At 35.4% G+C, this 19,511-nt stretch overlaps 1 protein-coding gene across 6 annotated transcripts in view; it reads left to right on the top strand.

Moving 5' to 3' along the window:
• The window catches only part of RBM26 (RNA binding motif protein 26), a gene marked incomplete at both ends in the record, with an annotated part of 80,136 nt that overhangs the window by 21,684 nt on the left and 38,941 nt on the right, over positions 1-19,511 (top strand). For 3 of the 6 annotated variants that reach the window (XM_080688786.1, XM_080688785.1, XM_080688784.1), the window contains 8 exons: positions 6,991-7,109; positions 7,757-7,893; positions 12,580-12,668; positions 13,684-13,901; positions 15,499-15,759; positions 16,514-16,753; positions 17,216-17,356; positions 17,927-18,067. In XM_080688786.1, coding sequence (XP_080544912.1) covers positions 6,991-7,109; positions 7,757-7,893; positions 12,580-12,668; positions 13,684-13,901; positions 15,499-15,759; positions 16,514-16,753; positions 17,216-17,356; positions 17,927-18,067 — 1,346 coding nt within the window. Of the gene's footprint in view, positions 1-6,990; positions 7,110-7,756; positions 7,894-12,579; positions 12,669-13,683; positions 13,902-15,498; positions 15,760-16,513; positions 16,754-17,185; positions 17,357-17,911; positions 18,068-19,511 lie in introns of all 6 variants that reach the window. The other 3 variants (XM_080688783.1, XM_080688782.1, XM_080688781.1) reach the window with 2 other exon arrangements.

Genomic DNA, 19,511 nt, shown 5'->3' with positions numbered 1-19,511 from the left:
TCCTTTTTTATTTTATTTATTTATCATTATTAGTATTTATTTATTTATTTAATTTGGTGGTACTGGGGGTGGAACCCAGGGGCTTTCTACCTCTGGGCTCTACTCCCAGACCTATTTTATATTTTATTTGGAAACAGGGTCTCACTGAGTTATTGAGAGCCTCACTAAGTATCTGAGGCTGGCTTTGAACCTGTGCGACCCTCCTGTCTCAGCCTCCCAAGCGCTGGGATTAAAGGCGTGCTCCATAATGCCTGGCTCCTCCTTTTTTTTTTTTTTTAAATTCCAAAAACTTCTTTTTAGGTTGTAATATTTTATCTTACACTAATTTAAAATTTTCTGTTTAAATCTTTAATGTGGTAAATTTAAGACCTCTTTGAAGGTCTCATTTTTAAAACAATGGGATATGGAGAAAACCTTTGAGAACCACTTTTATAAAGGTAAGAAGCAATCACAGTTTTTTGGAATGATTTTAGAAAGGAAGAACTATTAATAACTATACACATTGTGATTAGCTTTGGTAGTGATTAAGAAGTAGATTGTGTGATCATGTACAGATCATGTTTAAGTATTTTGTTGGCAATTTTACTTTGTAGAATGAATTGGGTACGTGCTCTTAGCCTGTGCTGTAAAAGTTACCATATACAAATGCCCTATTTTTGTTTACTTGAATGAAGCGACACAATAAACTGGTTGTTAAACATTTCAGTGTATATATTATATTCATTGCAGTGAAATTTGGGTTTTTAAGAGTAACCCTAAGCACAGACTACAGAAGCATGACTTTTAAGCAAATTAGATATTTTTCATGAATATACAATTAAAATTTGGTGGAACAGATGTGGGCGTATATCCGTGTTCTAAAGTTACTGAGTTAACATATTTAAATTTAATTTTTAATTCCCACTACCACCTCCGGCTCCTCTTTGAGATTACTGAAAATGGAAGCTGGGGTTAAATATCCTCTATTATCTTCCACTGAATTTCTTTCCTTTTTTGCGTGTGATACTGGGGATTGAACCCATATGCATTCTACTTCTAAGCTATACCCCCAGTTTTGTTTCATTTTTTAAATTTGAAACAAAGTCTCATTAAGTTCTGGAGGACCTCACTGAGTTGCTGAGGCTGTCCTTCCATCTGTGATCCTTTTGTCTCAGCCTTCCAAGTACGAGGATTAATAAGCTTGTGCCACCATGTCCAGCTCCTCCACTAAATTATTAAAGTCTCCAAGAAACTTGAGCAAAATAACGCCGCTGCCGCCTCCTCCTCCTCCTTCTGGTGGTGGTTACTGGGGTTCCTGGAACCCCTTCTACCTCTGGGCTACACTCCAAGACCTACTTTATACTTTTTTATTTGGTAAAAGGGTCTCCAGTTGGTTTCGAATCTGTGCCATACTCCTGTCTCCGCCTCCCAAGTGGGGATTACTAGCGTGCGCCACCACACAGGCTTAAACTTCTTTTTAAAATGCTATACTAGTCGGGGGTGGTGGCCTACGCTTGTAATCCCAGCATTTGGGAGGCTGAGACCAGAAGATCGTGGTTCGCCGACATCCTCACCTACTTAGGCCCTTCCCAACTCAGTGAGACCAGGTTTCAAAATAAAGAATAAAAAAAATTGCAGGGGGTGGGGTGTAGCTCGGAGGTCCAACGCCCCCCAGGTTCCACCCCCAGACCCGCAAAAAAAAAAAAAAAATGCTAAAGTGTTAATAGTTTCCCTTGCTTTGCTGTTTTCTTTTTTTTCTTTCTTTTTTTTTCATACTTTGAAAATCTTAAATTATAAAGAAAACATGCTAATGTGATGAGTGTGTTATGGAGGATTAATTATAACCTGTATTTATAGGAGCAATTTCATTCTTATATAAAGTGTGTGTGTGTGTGTGTGTGTGTGTGTGTGTGTGTGTGTGTGTGTGTGTTTTATACTAGGGATTGAACAGCGGGCATTCTGCCTCTGAGTTACACCCTGAGTCTTACTTTTTAAAATTTAAGACAGAGTCTCATTAAGTTGTGACAGATCTTACTAAGTTGCTGAGATTGACCTGGCCTTGTGATCCTTCAGTCTCAGCTTCCCAAGTAGTAGGAGTAGGATTATAGGCATGCAACACCATGTGCAGCTATTTTTTTTTTTTTTTTTTTTTTTTTTGGTGGTACTGGGGTTCCTGGAAGCCCTTATACCTCTGGGCTACACTCCCAGACCTATTTTATATTTTTGAAACAGGGTCTCTTACACCAGCGTGGCTGACTTCGAACCTGCGCGATCCTCCTGTCTCCGCCTCCCAAGTGCGAGGATTACAAGCGTGCGCCACCACGCCTGGCTCATGTGCGGCTATTACTTAAGAAAATTCAGTTCTTTGGGAATCTTTTATTATAAAACATTTTTATGATAAAACATTGACTTTCTGCATACTTTGGCTTCTCTAACTTAAGTTTGTGCACTTCCATCTTCACATAATGTTTTAGACTAATCTGTCACCCTGTGCTTTTAAAGGGGTATCCATGAAGCTGTACCTCTCTAGTTAATATATTTTTTAGAAATAAAAATGCACTTTTTTAGTTGTGTTCTTAGCATAATGCACTTAGAGACCCAATAATGTTTTATTTTCATGCTTTTAAATCATTATGTGAATGGCTTTATAGGGATTTGGGCATTTAATTTGCCAAAGCAGTTTATTTGAAATCCTTGGAAAGAGGTGAGTTTGGAAATCCAAATGGTCATGAATGCTAGTTTACTTTGCTTCTTTTTAGTGGAATCCTTTCCCTTATTTGTGTTAAGTAGGCTCCCACCTCAGTTCTTTGGGTTCCTTCCTTTGGGTTTCCTTGGCCTGGGCTGTCCTTTTTTCAGGTAGCCATTCCCATCTCTATTTAACTTTAGATCTCCGTTGAAAGCAAATGTTGTTTTATCAGCATCCTTCCCTAAGATCTTATCTAAAACAATAACTTTTCACTTGTTCTCTCCTCCCCCCCCCTTTCTTTCTTCTGTACACTCTATATCTTCATTCACCCTAGATTATTCTTGTTTACTTATCTTTGTGACATTTTATTTATGTGTGTATCCATCTCCTCTACCTCAATGTAAATTCTGTGGAGATAAGGGACTTTATTTTTTTCAGTTACATTCTCAGGATCTAGAACAATGTCTGACATACTGAATATGTATTAACTAATATTGAATATTGAATGTGATGCTGGAAAAGAATCATCAAGCCCAAAATAATTATTTTCTTATTTTATCCACCAATCTTTAGGAAGATGGAGTAGGGTCCCTAACAGAAGTGAGCTCTTGGTTTATAGAATTGTACATATATTTTCTCTGTCAATACTTTTGTCTCAGGTGCTGTTGCGCCCAGATTCTACACACTTAAACTGTTGGGCCCAGATTCTACACACTTTTGAATTTCTTTTTCAGTAAAACTGTGTTTTCTTTTTCATTTTCTTCATTTTCAGGTACTGTTGGGCCCAGATTCTACACACATGAACTGTTGGGCCAGATTCTGCACACTTTTGGATTCTTTGTTTTCAGTAAAACTGTCTTTTCATCATATGTAATTTATCTGTAGAGTAGCATAATTAAAAATTATTTGCCAGGCATGATGGTACACACTTGTAATCCCAGTATTGGGGGCCTAAATAGATTGCAGATTCATGGCCAGCCTTAGCTACTTAGTGAGAGCCTCTGCAACTTAGACCCTGTTTCAAAATAAAGAATAAAAATAAGGCTGGGGGTGTAGCTCGAGGTAGAATGCCCTGGCTTCAATCCCCAGTAGCACAAAAAATAAAAAATTATTCAATTACAAGTATATCAGTGATGGAAAAGAGTATTGCATTTCCTCTATTTGCACAATATCTTGTGAACAAAATTAAGCCTAAGGATTTTTTTTTTTTTTTTTTTTGGGTGGTTCTGGGATTCCTGGAAACCCTTCTACTTCTGGGCTACACTCCCAGACCTATTTTTTTTTTTTTAATTTGGAAACAGGGTGCGGCTGGCTTTGAACCTGTGTGATCCTCCTGTCTCCGCCTCCCAAGTAGCGGGGATTACAAGTGTGCACCACCACACCCGGCAAGCCTAAGGATTTTACTCTTTCCTAAGTGTTTGTGAGGATTATCCGTCCATTATTTATCTGCCAAGGGCTGTTCAGCCAATGCTTGAAATCATTCTAATGATGAAAAACTCTCTTTCATGCAGTTTATTCCTCCTTTTGGGAGACCTTTGATTATTAGGGAAAAAAAGTCCATCTATTTTGCTAAAAATTTTTGCTAAAAATATCCATATTATCGATTTTAATTACATACCATGAAGGACATAGTGAGTAAATGTGGTAACCCTTCAGTTATTTGAAGATTTACTGAGTTCTCTAACATTTGAGTTCTCCAGACTGACATTCCATAGTAAGCCATCTAATAATGACATCTATTTATCTTTCTGGTAATTTTCTAAGAATATGTTTGATTATATATTTAACCAAAGTGGCATGCTCTGCTGCATGGGAGAACAGCACTATTTTCTCTTTAATTCTCAATTTTCCATTTTATTGCTTCATCATGATTTGTATTTTTCCCAGTTCACACTTTAGTCTATTCACTAAAATACTTAAGATGCTGCTTTTCTGCCAGCTTTCCAACAAATGCTGTTGGTAACTCGGTTCCTATCCTTTTATTTTATAGTTTCTGGTTTCCTTTGTTTTTGTTTGGTTCTCCCCCCCCCCCCTTAATGCGTGTAGCTGAGGCTGTCCATGAACCATGATCCTCCGGTTTCAGCCTCCGGAAATGCTGGGATTACAAGCGTGCGCAACCACGCCTGGCTTTTTTTTTTTTTTTTTTTTTTTTTTAGGAAAAGAGTGGCTAAGAAATACAGAAAATAAAATTAGGTGTGGTTTCTTTTTTTTTTTTTTTTTTTTGGTGGTACTGGGGTTCCTGGAAGCCCTTCTACCTCCGGGCTGCACTCCCAGACCTATTTTTACATTTGTATTTGGAAACAGGGTCTCCTAAGCCAGCGAGCAGCGGGGCTGGCTTTGAACCTGCGCGATCCTCCTGTCTCTGCCTCCCAAGCGCGGGGATTACAAGCGTGCGCCACCACGCCCGGCCAGGTGTGGTTTCTAAGTAGGAAGGTATATGTCATTCTTTCAGTATTATTTCTTCATCTTTAACATATTCAAAACTTGATTCTTTTGTTTTCCTCCCTCTCTTTGTGATCTGTAAGGAAGTTTTAGTCTTACTTTTCAGCAGAGGATAGGGTCTAGCTCTTCAGATTTTGTGTCATTCAAATCACAGACCTGTCAGTAGCACTGGCAGCTGGGAGAACTTTTGTAATTTTATATATATATCATGTATATTTCATCATTAGAGGTCTGATGTGTTAGAGAATTAATATCTTAGCAGATTTCTTTGAGTCCTTTTGCTGAGTGTCATTTTGTTTTGTAAATTTAATATATTTTTCTAGTCCTCTTTAAGTGTATACTTGCACATTTTGTTTTTGTGATATAACATGTCATTTAAACATGTTAGGTATATTTGTAGAATAAAGTTATAGAAGTAGAAATGTTGAGTCAGATTGCATTTATCACCTTAATACTGCCAGAATAGTCTCCTTATGGCCTACCAGTTTTTTTTCCACCTTGTTTCCTCAGTCTTGCCACCAGCATATATTTTAAGACTTTTAGATTTTACCTACTCGATGCATGACAAATGTTATTTAAGTGTAGCCGAAGTTTGCCTGTCTGTAATGGATTAGGTTGAATTTTTACTCATTTAATAGTCACTTTTTTCTTTTTAGTATTTATATACTTAATTCATTTAACTTTTTTATAATTTGAAGTCTGTGTACTTTCTGTTATATAGTTGGTCTTGATAGAAATTATCAGAGGAATTTGCTTTATGTGTGTGTGTGTATGTGGTGCTAGGGTTTGAACCCAGGGACACTCTACCTTTGAGTTACACTTCCAGTCCTATTTTATTTTTATTTTGAAACAGGGTCTCACTAGGTTGATGAAAGTCATACTACTTGCAGAGGCTCTCCTCAAACCTGTCTTCTTCCTGTCTTAGCCTCCCAAGTATTGGGCTTAAGGCATTTGCCATCACACCCAGCAGAGGTTTGCTTTTTTGTGATGAGTTAATGAAGCTTATTTTTTAATTTGTCTTTTGACTTTTCATTCTAAAGTTTTGATTTTGTCTTATACAATCAAATTATTTGATAGGGATTTTGTGGCACAATACAAAGTCTCCTTTTCCTCTAATTAATGATTTCATGTTCTTAGAGTTTTATATTTATTTTGAAATAATGGAATAAATTATGAATTCAAGTCTCTTCCTCCTCCTGTGGTACTGGGAATTGAACACAGGGGAATTTTACTACATCTGAGTTATACCCCTAGCCCTATCTATCTATCTATTTATTTATTTATTCATTTTGGAAATAAGGTCTCACTAGGTTGTTGAGGGTCTTCCTGCTGCTGAGGCTGACCTCAAAACATCTCTCCTTTGTTGATTTGGATGACAGCTTTATAAAATTTAAATTCCTAATATATTGGTCTATTTTTAGAATTTATTTTGTTTAATATACAGTTTTGTGGGGGTTTTTTGTGGGTCTGGGGATGGAACTCAGGGCCATTCTACTTCCGAGCTACACCCCCTGCCCTATTTTTTATTCTTTATTTTGAAACAGGGTCTCAAGTTGCAGGGGGTCTCACTAAGTAGCTGAGGTTGTCCTCAAACTCTGATCCTCTAGTCTCAGCCTCCCAAATGCTGGGATTACAAGCGTGCGTCACCACGCCCGACTTGATATGTTTTTAAGAAATGATTCGCTATGTATAGCATGCAAGATATATTAACATAAGGAGAAGAATTATTTCCTTGAACCAGAGGCTTTTTACATTTATTAATTCATTACATTGCCTTTCCTTCTAAGTCCATTTGTAACTGGTAGTTAAAGGATGTCCAATTCAGTTATTTATAGCTAAATTTCTGTTAACACTGCTTTTGTTTTTTGTTTTTTTTTTTTTAGCTGTGATGCAGACCCATCAGCCCTAGCAAAATATGTTCTGGCTTTGGTAAAGAAAGACAAAAGTGAAAAAGAATTAAAGGCATTATGTATCGATCAGCTGGATGTGTTTCTTCAGAAAGGTAAGATCTTTGATTTTAAAATACTATTTTAATAAGTTATTTAAAATAAGATTTTCCAGAGTACTAAAGGACCTCCATATGAGATAGATTATAATTATATCAAAGTTGAAGAGTGTTATTACTGATTATATCCATATCTTATTTAAAATGGAAGCTTCTTTTTGTTAGTATCCTTATGCTCATTCTTAAAGCATGCTGATATTTTTTCTTACATAAGTTAATAAAGATAAAATGACCGATTATTTATTTAAAGATAGTACCGTGTAAGAAACTACTTTGAATCTTGTTTTAGGCATATTGCTCTTCAACATTTTTGTACTTTGCCCACATCTAGATAATAATATATCCTGGGTGGGCTATATAAAAAAAGACTAGTTTTGTCTAGAAATAACTGACTGAGAGGCTCTGCCATCCAGTCTCTACTACTTGAAAATCGAATGAATTATTGTTATTAATTGAATTAATTTATTATTATGATGAAATTAATACCATTGTACACTGGTTGGAAAGCTACTAATTAGTTTTAGTATAATTTCTAGATTTATAAAAGTGAAGGTATATTTCATCATTAGAGGTCTGATCACTAGAGGTTAGAGAATTAATATCAACAAATTTCTTTGATCTGGTTTGTTTGGTTTTGTATTTAGAAACACAGATATTTGTGGAAAAACTTTTTGATGCTGTGAATACAAAAAGTTATCTACCTCCTCCAGAGCAGCCATCATCAGGAAGCCTGAAGGTAGAATTTTTTCAGCACCAAGAAAAAGATGTAAAAAAAGAAGAGGTAAGAACTTGTTGTAGACCTTCTAGGTCTACCTTAGCAGGATCTTTAAACACATACAAAGAATAACTAAACTGAGACTTCTTTTCTCTTCTCTCTCTTTGTGTTTGGAGTCCTCAAGACTCACTCCTAGTTTGTTGATCTTCATAGGAGTACACATAGAATACAGCATGTAAGCCGGGTGTGGTAGCACACGCTTGTAATCCTAGCATTTGAGAGGCTGAGACGGAGGATCCAGGTTGGCGGACAGCCTTACCTACTTGGTGAGACCCTTTGCAACTCAGTGAGACCCTGTTTCAAAATAAAGAATAAAAAATAGGGCTGGTGGTGCAGCTCAGAAGTAGAATGCTCCTGGGTTCCATCCCCAGTACCGCAAAAAAAAAAAAAATCATAATAATACAGCATGTACTCATATTCATGGCTGTGACTTGTTAACATAAAAGGATGCAAATCAAAGTTAGCAAAGGGAAAAGGTACAAGGTGAAATCTATCAGAAAATACATACTAGCTTCCAAACTTCTTGGAGTCACTTGTGATACAGTAATTCCCCTACTGAATACATGACTCAGAGAAACATCTTAGAGACTCAGTGCTAAGAACATTTATTTGGGGTAGGCACTCTCTGCCTGGAATGTACCAAATTCCGGACTTTGAAGAAGAAAGCAAATATTTAGCATAAACCATATTGTGTTCACAAACAATTCAGACATAGTCCTTTTTTGTTTTTGTTTTTTGTACCTCTGAGCTACACCCCCAGCCCTCGTATTTAGTCTTTTTATTTTTGAAACAGGATCCACTGCGTGGTGAAGGGCCTTGCTAGGTAGCTGAGGCGGTCCACAAACTGAGACCTTCCAGTCTCTGCTTCCTGAATGCTGTGGTTACAAGCATGCAACACCATGCCTGGCCCAGCCATTCTTAATCAGGAAATGGTGGGAATCCTAAAGAAATCAGGGATGGTAGAAGCTAGTTTACGTTAGCTTTTTGTCTATGAGATAAAATACATGAGAAAAACAGCTGAGAAGAGGAAAGGTAATTTTGGCTCATGGTTTCAAAGGTTTTAGCTCATGTTGTCTGACTGGGTGTTTGGGCCCAAGGTGAGAGAAAACATGGTGGAAGGGAGTGACAGAGTAGCTAGGAAGCACAGAGAGCATGAGGAAGGGGCTGAGGGCAGAATATAGTTCCCAAGGGCATGTGCTCCAGTACCACTCCTTCATTGAAAGGTGGGCTTTCTTCAGTTTCTACCACCTCCATAGCCCATGTAAATTATGAAGCCAGAAATGATTAGTCCACTGAAGAGTGCAGAGCCCTAATGTTCCAATCACTTTCCTCAAGCCCCATTCCTGAACACTGTTGCATTGAGAACCAAGTCTTCAACACAGGAGCCTTTGGGGGCATTTCCACATCCAAACTATAACACCAGCCACGCCTAACTTTTAACTCTTCTGCACAGTAACCGCGTGTGTATGTGATATATGGGATTGAATCCAGGGTCATTTTACCTCCAATTACACCTTTAGTCCTATTTTCTATTGAAACAGTGTCTTAGTATAGGCTAGCCTTAAACCTTCTGTCTCAGCCTCCCAAGCACTGAGATAATAAGTGTGCCTGGCTTCTGCACCGTATTGTATAGGCATGGACTCTTACTGTGTTTTATGAAAATAACTAGATAGTAGATTTGTTTGCTTCTATCTTTTGTGCATTTAGTGGGGGACAATTTTTAAGGTAGTCAAACATTTTTATTTATTTATTTATTTGATGGTACTAGAGTTTCTGGAAACCCTTCTACCTCCAGGCTACATTCCCGCCTCCCAAGCGCGGGAATTACAAGCGTGTACCACCACACCCAGCTAGTCAAATATTTTTAAGGTACTCAAGCCATGGACCTTCACAGGGCCATGGAAATAACTTAATATTGTAAAAGTTTTAAGAATTTTTATCTGCATTTTATTCTCCATTTATCGTGTGTGTGTGTGTGTGTGTGTGTGTGTGTGTGTGTGTAATACTGAAGTTTGAATCCAGAGTTGTTCTGCCTCTGAGCCTCACCTCTTTATATTTATTTTTTGAATCATTGTCTTGCTGTGTTGCTAAGACTGTCTACGAACCTGCAATCCTCCTGTTTCAGCTTCCCAAGTACTGGGATTACAAGCGTGTGCCACCATGCCCAGTTTTCTCTTATGTAGTAGTTGTATAGTAGTTCATTTTTTCTCAATTTGGTGTTTGAAGATTGTGATTTCAGAGAAAATAATCACTGAGAGTTAAGTTGCATCACTGGCATTTGATCAGACTTTGGGTTAAACTGGTCTTGGTTCTCTCGGTCACTGCTTCGTGATGTTGAAAACATTTCTTCTCTGAACATTTATTTAGCTGTGAAATGGGAATATTACAGGGTTGTAGTGAAGAATAAGTAAAATAATGTATATATAGTACTTGGCATAGTATATGGCCCATGGATGGCTCTCAGTAGTATTTTTTCCTTCCTATTTTCCCAGATTATATAAGCAGTATCGTTTATTATGAAATTGTATGTAGATGTTAAAATATTTTGTAATAATTTCCAAATGTATTTTTATGTTTCTGAATATATTTACGTATATATAGGTATATTTCTTATACCTAACTATGATCTCCACACATATGACATCCCAGTCAGTTTTATCTTTAGGGGAAAACTCATGTAATTTTATAAATGAGCATGTTTCATACATAACAGTATAGGTAATGTTTTAGGAAAAGACAGTAGATGCTGTGTTAGCAATTGCTTGTGACACATAGAGATGTATAGTAACTTATGTAAGCTTTTTTCATTGAAGTTTTCATCAATTCGAGATTTTTCTTCAAAAAGGCTTTTGAAATAGGCATCACTAGCCAGGTGTAGTAGCACACGCTTGCAATCCTAATACTTAGGATGCTGATATAGGAGGACTGTAGATTCAAAGCTAGCCTCAACAACTTAGTGAGGCTGTCGGTAACTTAGTGAGACCCTGTTTTCAAATAATAAAACAAACTGGCGATACAGCTTTTGAGGTAGAATGCTCTTAAGTTCAATCCCCAATATCACACAAAAAAAGAAAAGTTGGTACCACTATGTCATCCAATCTGGTTATAAACTTGCTAGCTTAGGTGATTCTTATGCCTCAGCCTCCCCAGTAGCTGTGACTAGATGTATGTGCTGTCATGCCTGATTGGATATTACTGAGTAAATGAGTATGTGCCTTGAGAAGAACTGTTTCCCCAAAGCAAGTTAGTGGTAAAGTCTTAGTCTTATATCTATTTGTACAGTGTAGTTCACAGTTTTCTTGACCAATTTTGGAGGATATTGATTATCTTTTAGAATTTTCAAAATGCATGCGGAGCCGGGATATAGTTCAGTGGCAAAATGCCTGCGTTTCAGGTTCAGCCCTCTGGGTTCGATTCCTGGTTCCAAAAAGACAAAAGAAAGAACCCCTTAAAAAATAAGCTAAGAACAAAGAAGATTGTCAAAATCCCAGGTGCCAGTCTACGTTTAAAATACTGTGGTGGAATTTTGGGCATGTACTGTGGAAGGTGGCTGTTAACATAAATTGCTCTCAAGAATATATTGAGGTAAATAGAAAGGAAAAAGTACATCAAGAGGGTTATATTAGTACCCAATTTTTTGTCTAGGTTGGGAGGAGAATTGGAGTGAGAAGAGAAAAAATACTTTACTAAAAAGAAGCAGGAGTGGGGAGGGCAAACTGTTGAAAGAAGGCTTTATAGAGTATTTTTCCTAGTTTGGTCTTTTGATTGAATTTCCATTTAATTTATTCAAATGCCACACCTTTTACATTGAGAGGCCTCTTAAAAAAGGGATGATGGAAATGTAGGTGTAAACTGAAACATGTGTACCCTGTTTCTAAATGATCTGCTTTGGAACAGGACTTTTATATGAAATTCATAATCTTAAGCCATAGCATATTTATGGGAGTTATTATTTGGTATTGCCTGTGTTTGCTTAACTTCTAGTTTTTAAAATCATTTATTAATGTTCTATTGAACCAGGTCTGGGTGGTACAATCTGGAAAAATTAGCACTAATCAAGGGAATGTGTCCTAATGTTGCATTCTATTCTATAATATAAATGAAGATCTCCTGTAGGAGACAGAAATATATAGCTGATGGGATGCTGAGAAACTTGAGAACTATTTTACAGTATATGCTGTTTTCTTAAATATTTTTTTTCTGTATCTTTTTTCTTTTTTGAGGTGCTGAGGTTAGAACTCAGTGCTGCATGCATGCTAACTCAGTGCTGCATGCATGCTAAGCAAGTACTCTACCACTGAGCTAGATACACAGCCCTCAAGTACTTTTTTAGAAAAGTGACTTGGTGTGAGATGAACTATGTAAATCAAGACATGAATGTATGTTAGCCTTTGGGAAGTCAGAATAAAATTGTCTTTCTATTATGTCAAAATGAGAACACCTACTTAAACGTTTTTCCACCACTATTATCTAAAGCAAACATTTATGAATTTTACTATTCACTTTATTTTTCACTAAGCTCTCCATTATATTAAATTAAATGATTAAATTTGGTAGAGAATTTGATTATTGTAACTATAAAAGATGATACTTTTGATCTTGTTATGTAAATCAGTATTAAAATTACTGAAATAGTAACATGGCAAGGTATACCTCTTATTTAACTAGTACACATTTTGTCTTGTGTATCAGATCACAAAAGAGGAAGAACGGGAGAAAAAGTTTTCTAGAAGGCTAAATCACAGCCCTCCCCAGTCAAGCTCTCGATACAGAGAAAATAGGTGAGTGATTCATTGATCCTTACTTATGTTTAGAATTTGGTTGTTTTTTATATGAATATATATATTTTATTATTATTATTTTTTTTTTTTTGTACCGGGGATGGAACCCAGGGGCATTTTACCTCTGAGCTATACCCCCAGCCCTATTTTTTATTCTTTATTTTTGAAACAGGATCTCACTGAGTTGCAAAGGGCCTCACTAAGTAGCAGAGGCTGACTTCGAATCTGTGCGATCCTCGTCTCAGCCTCCCAAATGCTGGGATTACAAGCATGCACCTTTTGCATAGGGGCAAGTAAAATCTACTCTTTTATAGGTCCTTTTCTACAAAGAAAATGTAGATCAGATTGGTATGACTTGAGAATGAGAGAATATTTGAAATATATTACTTCTTATTTTTATTTCTAAGTTTTAATTCCGGTGGAATCATGGTTTTTTTTTTTTTTTTTTTTTGCTTGAAGATTACCTTTAGTGTGATTAAATTATTTTTTCATTAGGGCTTTCTAAAGTGTTTAGGGTATAATCTATGTGATATAGGCCAATAAAACTATATGTGCTGTATGTAATATATAGGAAGAGATGGTTGTCTTTATACCTCTCCAGTTATATAGATGTCATTGTGTGTAAGACAAAGGATTAAGATAATTTTTTAAAAATTTTTCTAGCCCGGTGTGGTGGTGCACATTTGTAATCCCAGCATTTGGGAGGCTGAGACAGGAGGATCGCAGTTTATGGACAGCGTCAGCTACTTAGGCCCTCTGAAACTCAATGACACCCTGTTTCAAAATAAAAAAGTAAAAGAAAAAGCTGGGGGTATAGCTCAGGGGTAGAATGCACCTGGGTTCCATACCCAGGGCCACAAAAAATAAAAATCTGATGTATTCTGATATTTCTATTCTGACAGGGATAAAGAACCCATGGCATCATAAGAATTAAATACAACTTTTGTATTTAGTGATTTTCTTCCCCCATCAGCTTTAGCATTATTTACATAAAAGTGATCATGTCTTTTCTTAGAAGTCGTGATGAAAGGAAAAAAGATGATCGTTCTCGCAAAAGAGATTATGATCGAAACCCTCCTCGGAGAGATTCATACAGAGACCGGTACAATAGAAGACGCGGGCGAAGTCGCAGTTACAGCAGGAGTCGGAGTCGAAGTTGGAGTAAAGAGAGGCTTCGTGACAGGGATAGAGACAGAAGCAGGACTAGAAGCAGAAGCAGAACACGAAGCAGGGGTAAGTATGTGTGTGTTATATATATATATATGTTTTTGTTCACATTCTTTAAACTTTCATATATAAGTGTTTTTAGAAATTAACATTTTGCCAATGTTATCTTAATTTTTTTCTATTTTTATGTGTTCTGTGGTCAGTAATTTTTTTTAGATCTCTTAAAAATTTATTTTATGAAAAACTATAATTGCCACTGTACATTTAGAAGGATAGCTATAGTGAAAGACTATATTCAAGTGTTGGAGAGAATATAGATAAAGGATCTCTTCAGGAAACACTTTGGCAGAGTCTTAAAATGTTAAACCTGTATCTAATCTAGCAAATGACCCACCTTTTTCATACCTAGATATTTGTCTAAAAGAACTGAAAGCATATGCTCACATAGAGATTCATACAAATGTTCATTTCAGATTTATTTGTAATAGCCAGAAGCTAGAAACAACCCAAGTCTTCAATAGGTAGATAAACACATTGTGGTATATACTGTAACATAAATAAAAGAGAAAGAACTGTTGATACATGTAAACAGTGGATCAGTTTCCTAAATATTAATACTGAATGAAAGAAGCCAGATTAAAGTTTACATGAATATAAAAAATCACATGCAAGTAAAATTTTAGAAAATATAAACTGGTGACATAAGGCAAATCATTGGTTGCCAGAAATGAAGTGAAGGAAAATGGATAAGAAGGGATATTAGATACTTTTGTGGTAATAGGTATATTCATCATCTTGATTGCGGTAGTAGTTTCACAAGTAGATACATATATCATAGCTTGCTGCATTATACACTTGTTATTCAGATTCTGACATCATCCAGTGCTTTGAAACTACAAAAAGTTTTAAATTTTTATTTCAGTTATGGATATTTGCAAGAGCATATCATTTCCAACATACATAATTTTACTTCTGCTATATACTATTGAAAGTAGATATTAGAGCAAAGCAACTAAATCATCTTTAGTAAAACACATTTACTCAAACTTAAGAGTTTTGCTACTCTTAATTCTGTTGATGGTGCTTGTGTAAGTCCTATATTCTTTTTCTTTTTATATTCTTTTCTTACAGTATTTTTCTCCACTGTGATGTACTATATTGGTCTTCACATAATACTTACCTAATCTTTATATTCTCTCTTTCTTGGAACTATATATAGCCTAGTTTTTTAAAATTTACTATGAATTCCTTTTATTTCTTTTTGCTTATCCATTTTCTTATTCATAGTGTTTATTATAAAACATTACACATTTAGAATGATGACCACAAAATATTCACCACAGGAACAATAACCATACTTTTATTGAATGTTCTGTTTTGTGGGCTGCAATTATACACACTAGGATTACAGTGAAGAAGATTATTTCTATTTTCTATAAATAAAACACTATGGAAAAACTCATTAAGTATAGCAGCTTCATGTTTAGTTTTATAATTCATATTAAAAAGACAGCTTATCTTGAAATAATCTATTGCATAGTTTTTTAAAATAAAAGGATTGTGTAAAATTAAATTGTTTCTCTTTCAAAAATATTCTTTCTTAGGTCTAGGACTTTTTTTTTCAAATAGAGATAATTTGATAATCATTTATATTTTGTTGTAGAAAGAGATCTGGTAAAACCGAAATATGACCTGGATAGAACAGATCCATTAGAAAATAATTATACTCCAGTCTCTTCGGTACCTAATATTTCTTCTGGCCACTATCCTGTACCTACATTGAGTAGCACCATTACTGTAATTGCGCCTACTCATCATGGTAATAACACTACTGAAAGTTGGTCTGAATTTCATGAAGACCAGGTGGACCATAACTCCTATGTAAGACCACCCATGCCAAAGAAACGGTGTAGAGACTATGATGGTAAGTCTTTGAACTATTTCAGGAATCAGTGAATTAACATTTTCAGCTTAAGTCCTATAAATTTAGGTTTTACAGTTATTCAAGACTTCTGATACTAGAAATAGTGAAAAATAAGTTATCATTTCATGAATTCTGTAATACTTTCATTAGTCACCACTATATATTCATTATCAACTTAAAAGTATTTATTTGCATGTAAGTCTTGTTGGAGTTTGTTCAATAAGAGTAAATACCTAAGTTATTTCTGAAGGAATCTTGCTTCTAAAACATTCTTGACAAAATTTCTTTAGAAATGAATAATTATTGGAATGTTAACTAGGACCTAGAAATATAAATGTTACTTATGTAAGACTTTTATAAGAGAATTGAAAAGTTAAGGGATTACTGTAAAAGTCTTAAAAGTAGTACTAAAGCCATAATTATAATTTTTTAGTTTTGAGAGATTGAAATGAAGGATACATTTTTAATGAGAAAAGGTTGCCAAAAATTATATGTAAATTTTATGACATTTGATAGCTGTGGGTATACTTACTATAATTTGGTGATACTTTGCTGGGTGTGTGTTAAGATATATATGATCACTTGATTAGAATTTATGTTACTGGAGATGAACAGGCGACTCTTGCAAAATAGTTATATTTTTGTCCAGTATTCAAAAGATTAATATTTTTAAACATCTTAGTTTTGTTAGCTTAGAGGCAATATATATTTTTAATGCTTTTCACATTTCTTTCTAATTCTTCTTTCTTCCTAGAAAAGGGTTTTTGCATGAGAGGAGACATGTGCCCTTTTGATCATGGAAGTGATCCAGTAGTTGTAGAAGATGTGAATCTTCCTGGCATGTTGCCTTTCCCAGCACAGCCTCCTGTTGTTGAAGGACCGCCTCCTCCTGGACTCCCCCCACCTCCACCAATTCTTACACCTCCACCGGTGAATCTCAGACCCCCAGTGCCACCTCCAGGTCCATTACCACCCAGTCTCCCACCTGTCACAGGTCAGTATATATGTTTGTTTACCTGTGTCTAATTATGTGCCCATTCATAGTCTTTTTTTTTTTTTATAAAATTGATAATTTGATGCTTGCTTTTTTTTTTTAAAAAAAAATACCTAAATCAGTCTCATAAATGCTGACAGAGCTAAGCAATATACTCCAATTTGGAATATACTTATATCTTGCAGCCTATGCCAAACCAGATACTATGGATTGGAATGGCCCTGTGAATTATGTACATCACCAATGTGTCCCATCTGCCCATAGTTCTTTACAGCTTAAGGAAACCTTTTTTGGAATACGTTAAGAGGATAACGTACCAGAGAAAACTAATTTAGTTATAAAAGCATGGCATTTGTAGAATATATTATAGTTTGGTAAATGACAATATCATGTTTTGATGTATAATAATTTATTTTATTTGTTTGCTTTCAGATGATATTTCTTATTCTTTGGTTTTGACAGGACCACCACCTCCACTTCCTCCTCTGCAGCCATCTGGCATGGATGCGCCCCCAAACTCTGCAACCAGTTCTGTTCCTACTGTAGTAACAACTGGCATTCATCATCAGCCTCCTCCTGCTCCACCCTCTCTTTTTACTGCAGGTGCAGTTTTAGCCCTATGTTATTAATGTAACACTGTTTTTTTTTTTTTAACTTTTAATTTTTATTTTTTGCGGTACTAGAGATGGAATCCAGGGGCATTCTACCTCTGAACTACATCCCCAGCCCTATTTTTTTTATTCTTTATTTTGAACCAGGGTCTCACTGAGTTGCAAAGGGCCTCACTAAGTAGCTGAGGCTGTCCTCGAACCGCAATCCTCCTGTCTCAGCCTTCCAAATGCTAGGATTACAAGTGTGCACCACCACACCCAGTTTGTAATACAGTTTTAAAGCACGGTATTAGATGAAGAATTTTAAAGATATTTAGAGAATTCTTTGTTAGAACTAATTTTTCCTTACTAAAATTACATAGAATACAATGTAGCCTTGATGAACATTAAATAATCCTTCAGTTCTGGTTAAGAGAACTGTTACTTTTAATAACATTTCTTTATTTTTAAAACTTTTAGTGCACATAAAACTTGTTATTAGTAATGTTTTATGATTTATTTTTTTACTAGTATTAAAAAATTGCCAACTAGAGTTTTATAATTACAGTTTTTGTATTACCAGATACATATGATACAGATGGCTACAATCCTGAAGCCCCAAGCATAACGAACACTTCTAGACCTATGTATAGACACAGAGTGCATGCACAAAGGCCGAATTTGATAGGACTAACATCAGGGGATATGGATTTGCCACCAAGAGGTAGGTACTGTGGTGTGTTTTTTCTTTTTACCACTTTCATGATATGTGTTTTATTGTGGTCATGTAAGGGTTAGTGATTTTGTTTGCTCTCTAAGTTCTTTACTCTCATGAGAGAAAAATTATAGTTTCATATTTGTGGTACTAAGATACTTTATTCTACTATTCAAGAGGGAAATTTCTCAAAAGTATGTTTTTCTCAGGTATCTCTGTGTGTATGTGTGTGTGTTTGTGTATGTTTATATTTTGTTCCTTTTAGTCTTAATTGGCTAATGTAAAATTTAGGATTAATGTTTTAATTTCTAAAGTATGCCCTACTTTTATTAATGAAATTATTAGCAGACTTGCTTGACACATTATTTTTGTTTACTTTTGACATGTTAAAAGCTGATATTGGCTTGCCTTTAGTATTTTGAAATGAAAGGAATTATTTATTAGGAAGTGATTAATTACCTTTTTTGTTAAAATTTTAAATAGTTTAGACTGATGACATAACCAGGACAGCAAAAGGGCTATGCTAGAGATATAAACTAGTTAAGGTTTAGAAGGGGAGAGAGTTTACATTAATTTGAAAGATGAAGCATTTGCCTCAGATAACATTCAATACAGAGAAATGAGGGATTTTCAGACATAACAGACTATGATGGGGCCTAGTAAAAATATGTCCTTTTCCTTAATGAACTCAATTATCTTTAAAAATCCATTTGTATTCCAGTCTTTTCTTGATGTCTTCCCTAGCCAGATTAAAAATCCAGGCTCATTGATTGTGAATAAAAATCTAATTTACGTAACAGGGCATAATGTGAATTTATTAAACTTATGATGACTAATATTTTGCGTTTTTTTTTTTTTAGTTTGAGCATCTTTGAATATTTGAATTGATTTTCTGTGATGTGAATGTATGGAATATTTTAATTCAAATTTATATCCTTTTTGAGATCACAGGACATCTAATGTGTATACCTCTTCCTTCACATATATCTTAAATTCACTTCGATGCTTTCTTGGAATTACCATTAGCAAGAGTAGGAAAAAGACTTGTAAAAATTTCTTGCAGTAATTGAACACTAGTCACTGAAGACTGTTGCTGTTTGTGATATTTACCCTTCCTTTGCATGTCTCCCACCTGTCTAGTTTATGAATCTTTTTTGTTCCTTAGGTCACTCTTATCAATTACTTCCTTTTTATCATAATAATACTACTTGCTCTTACAAAGAGCTCGGACCTTAACCCATCTCTTAATAACCTTGCTGGAGTGGCATATGCCACTACAGATTAGCATTTATTAGACCTATTCCAATGCCATGCTGATTTCTAGTTATGATTGAAAAGAGAGAGCTCAAACCCCTTACATTTAATTCTTACCATAAGGGAGCTGAAAGTTATGATAATTTCAACTTTTTGTGCATATAATTACAAGGTTAAAAAAGTGATCTTATTGGGAGGT

This window comes from Muscardinus avellanarius, assembly GCF_963383645.1.
Source record: "Muscardinus avellanarius genome assembly, chromosome: 2".
Classification (NCBI taxonomy): Eukaryota; Metazoa; Chordata; class Mammalia; order Rodentia; family Gliridae; genus Muscardinus; species Muscardinus avellanarius.
The sequence above is the reverse complement of the archived record's forward strand: the minus strand, read 5'-3'. Positions and strand labels throughout refer to the sequence as shown.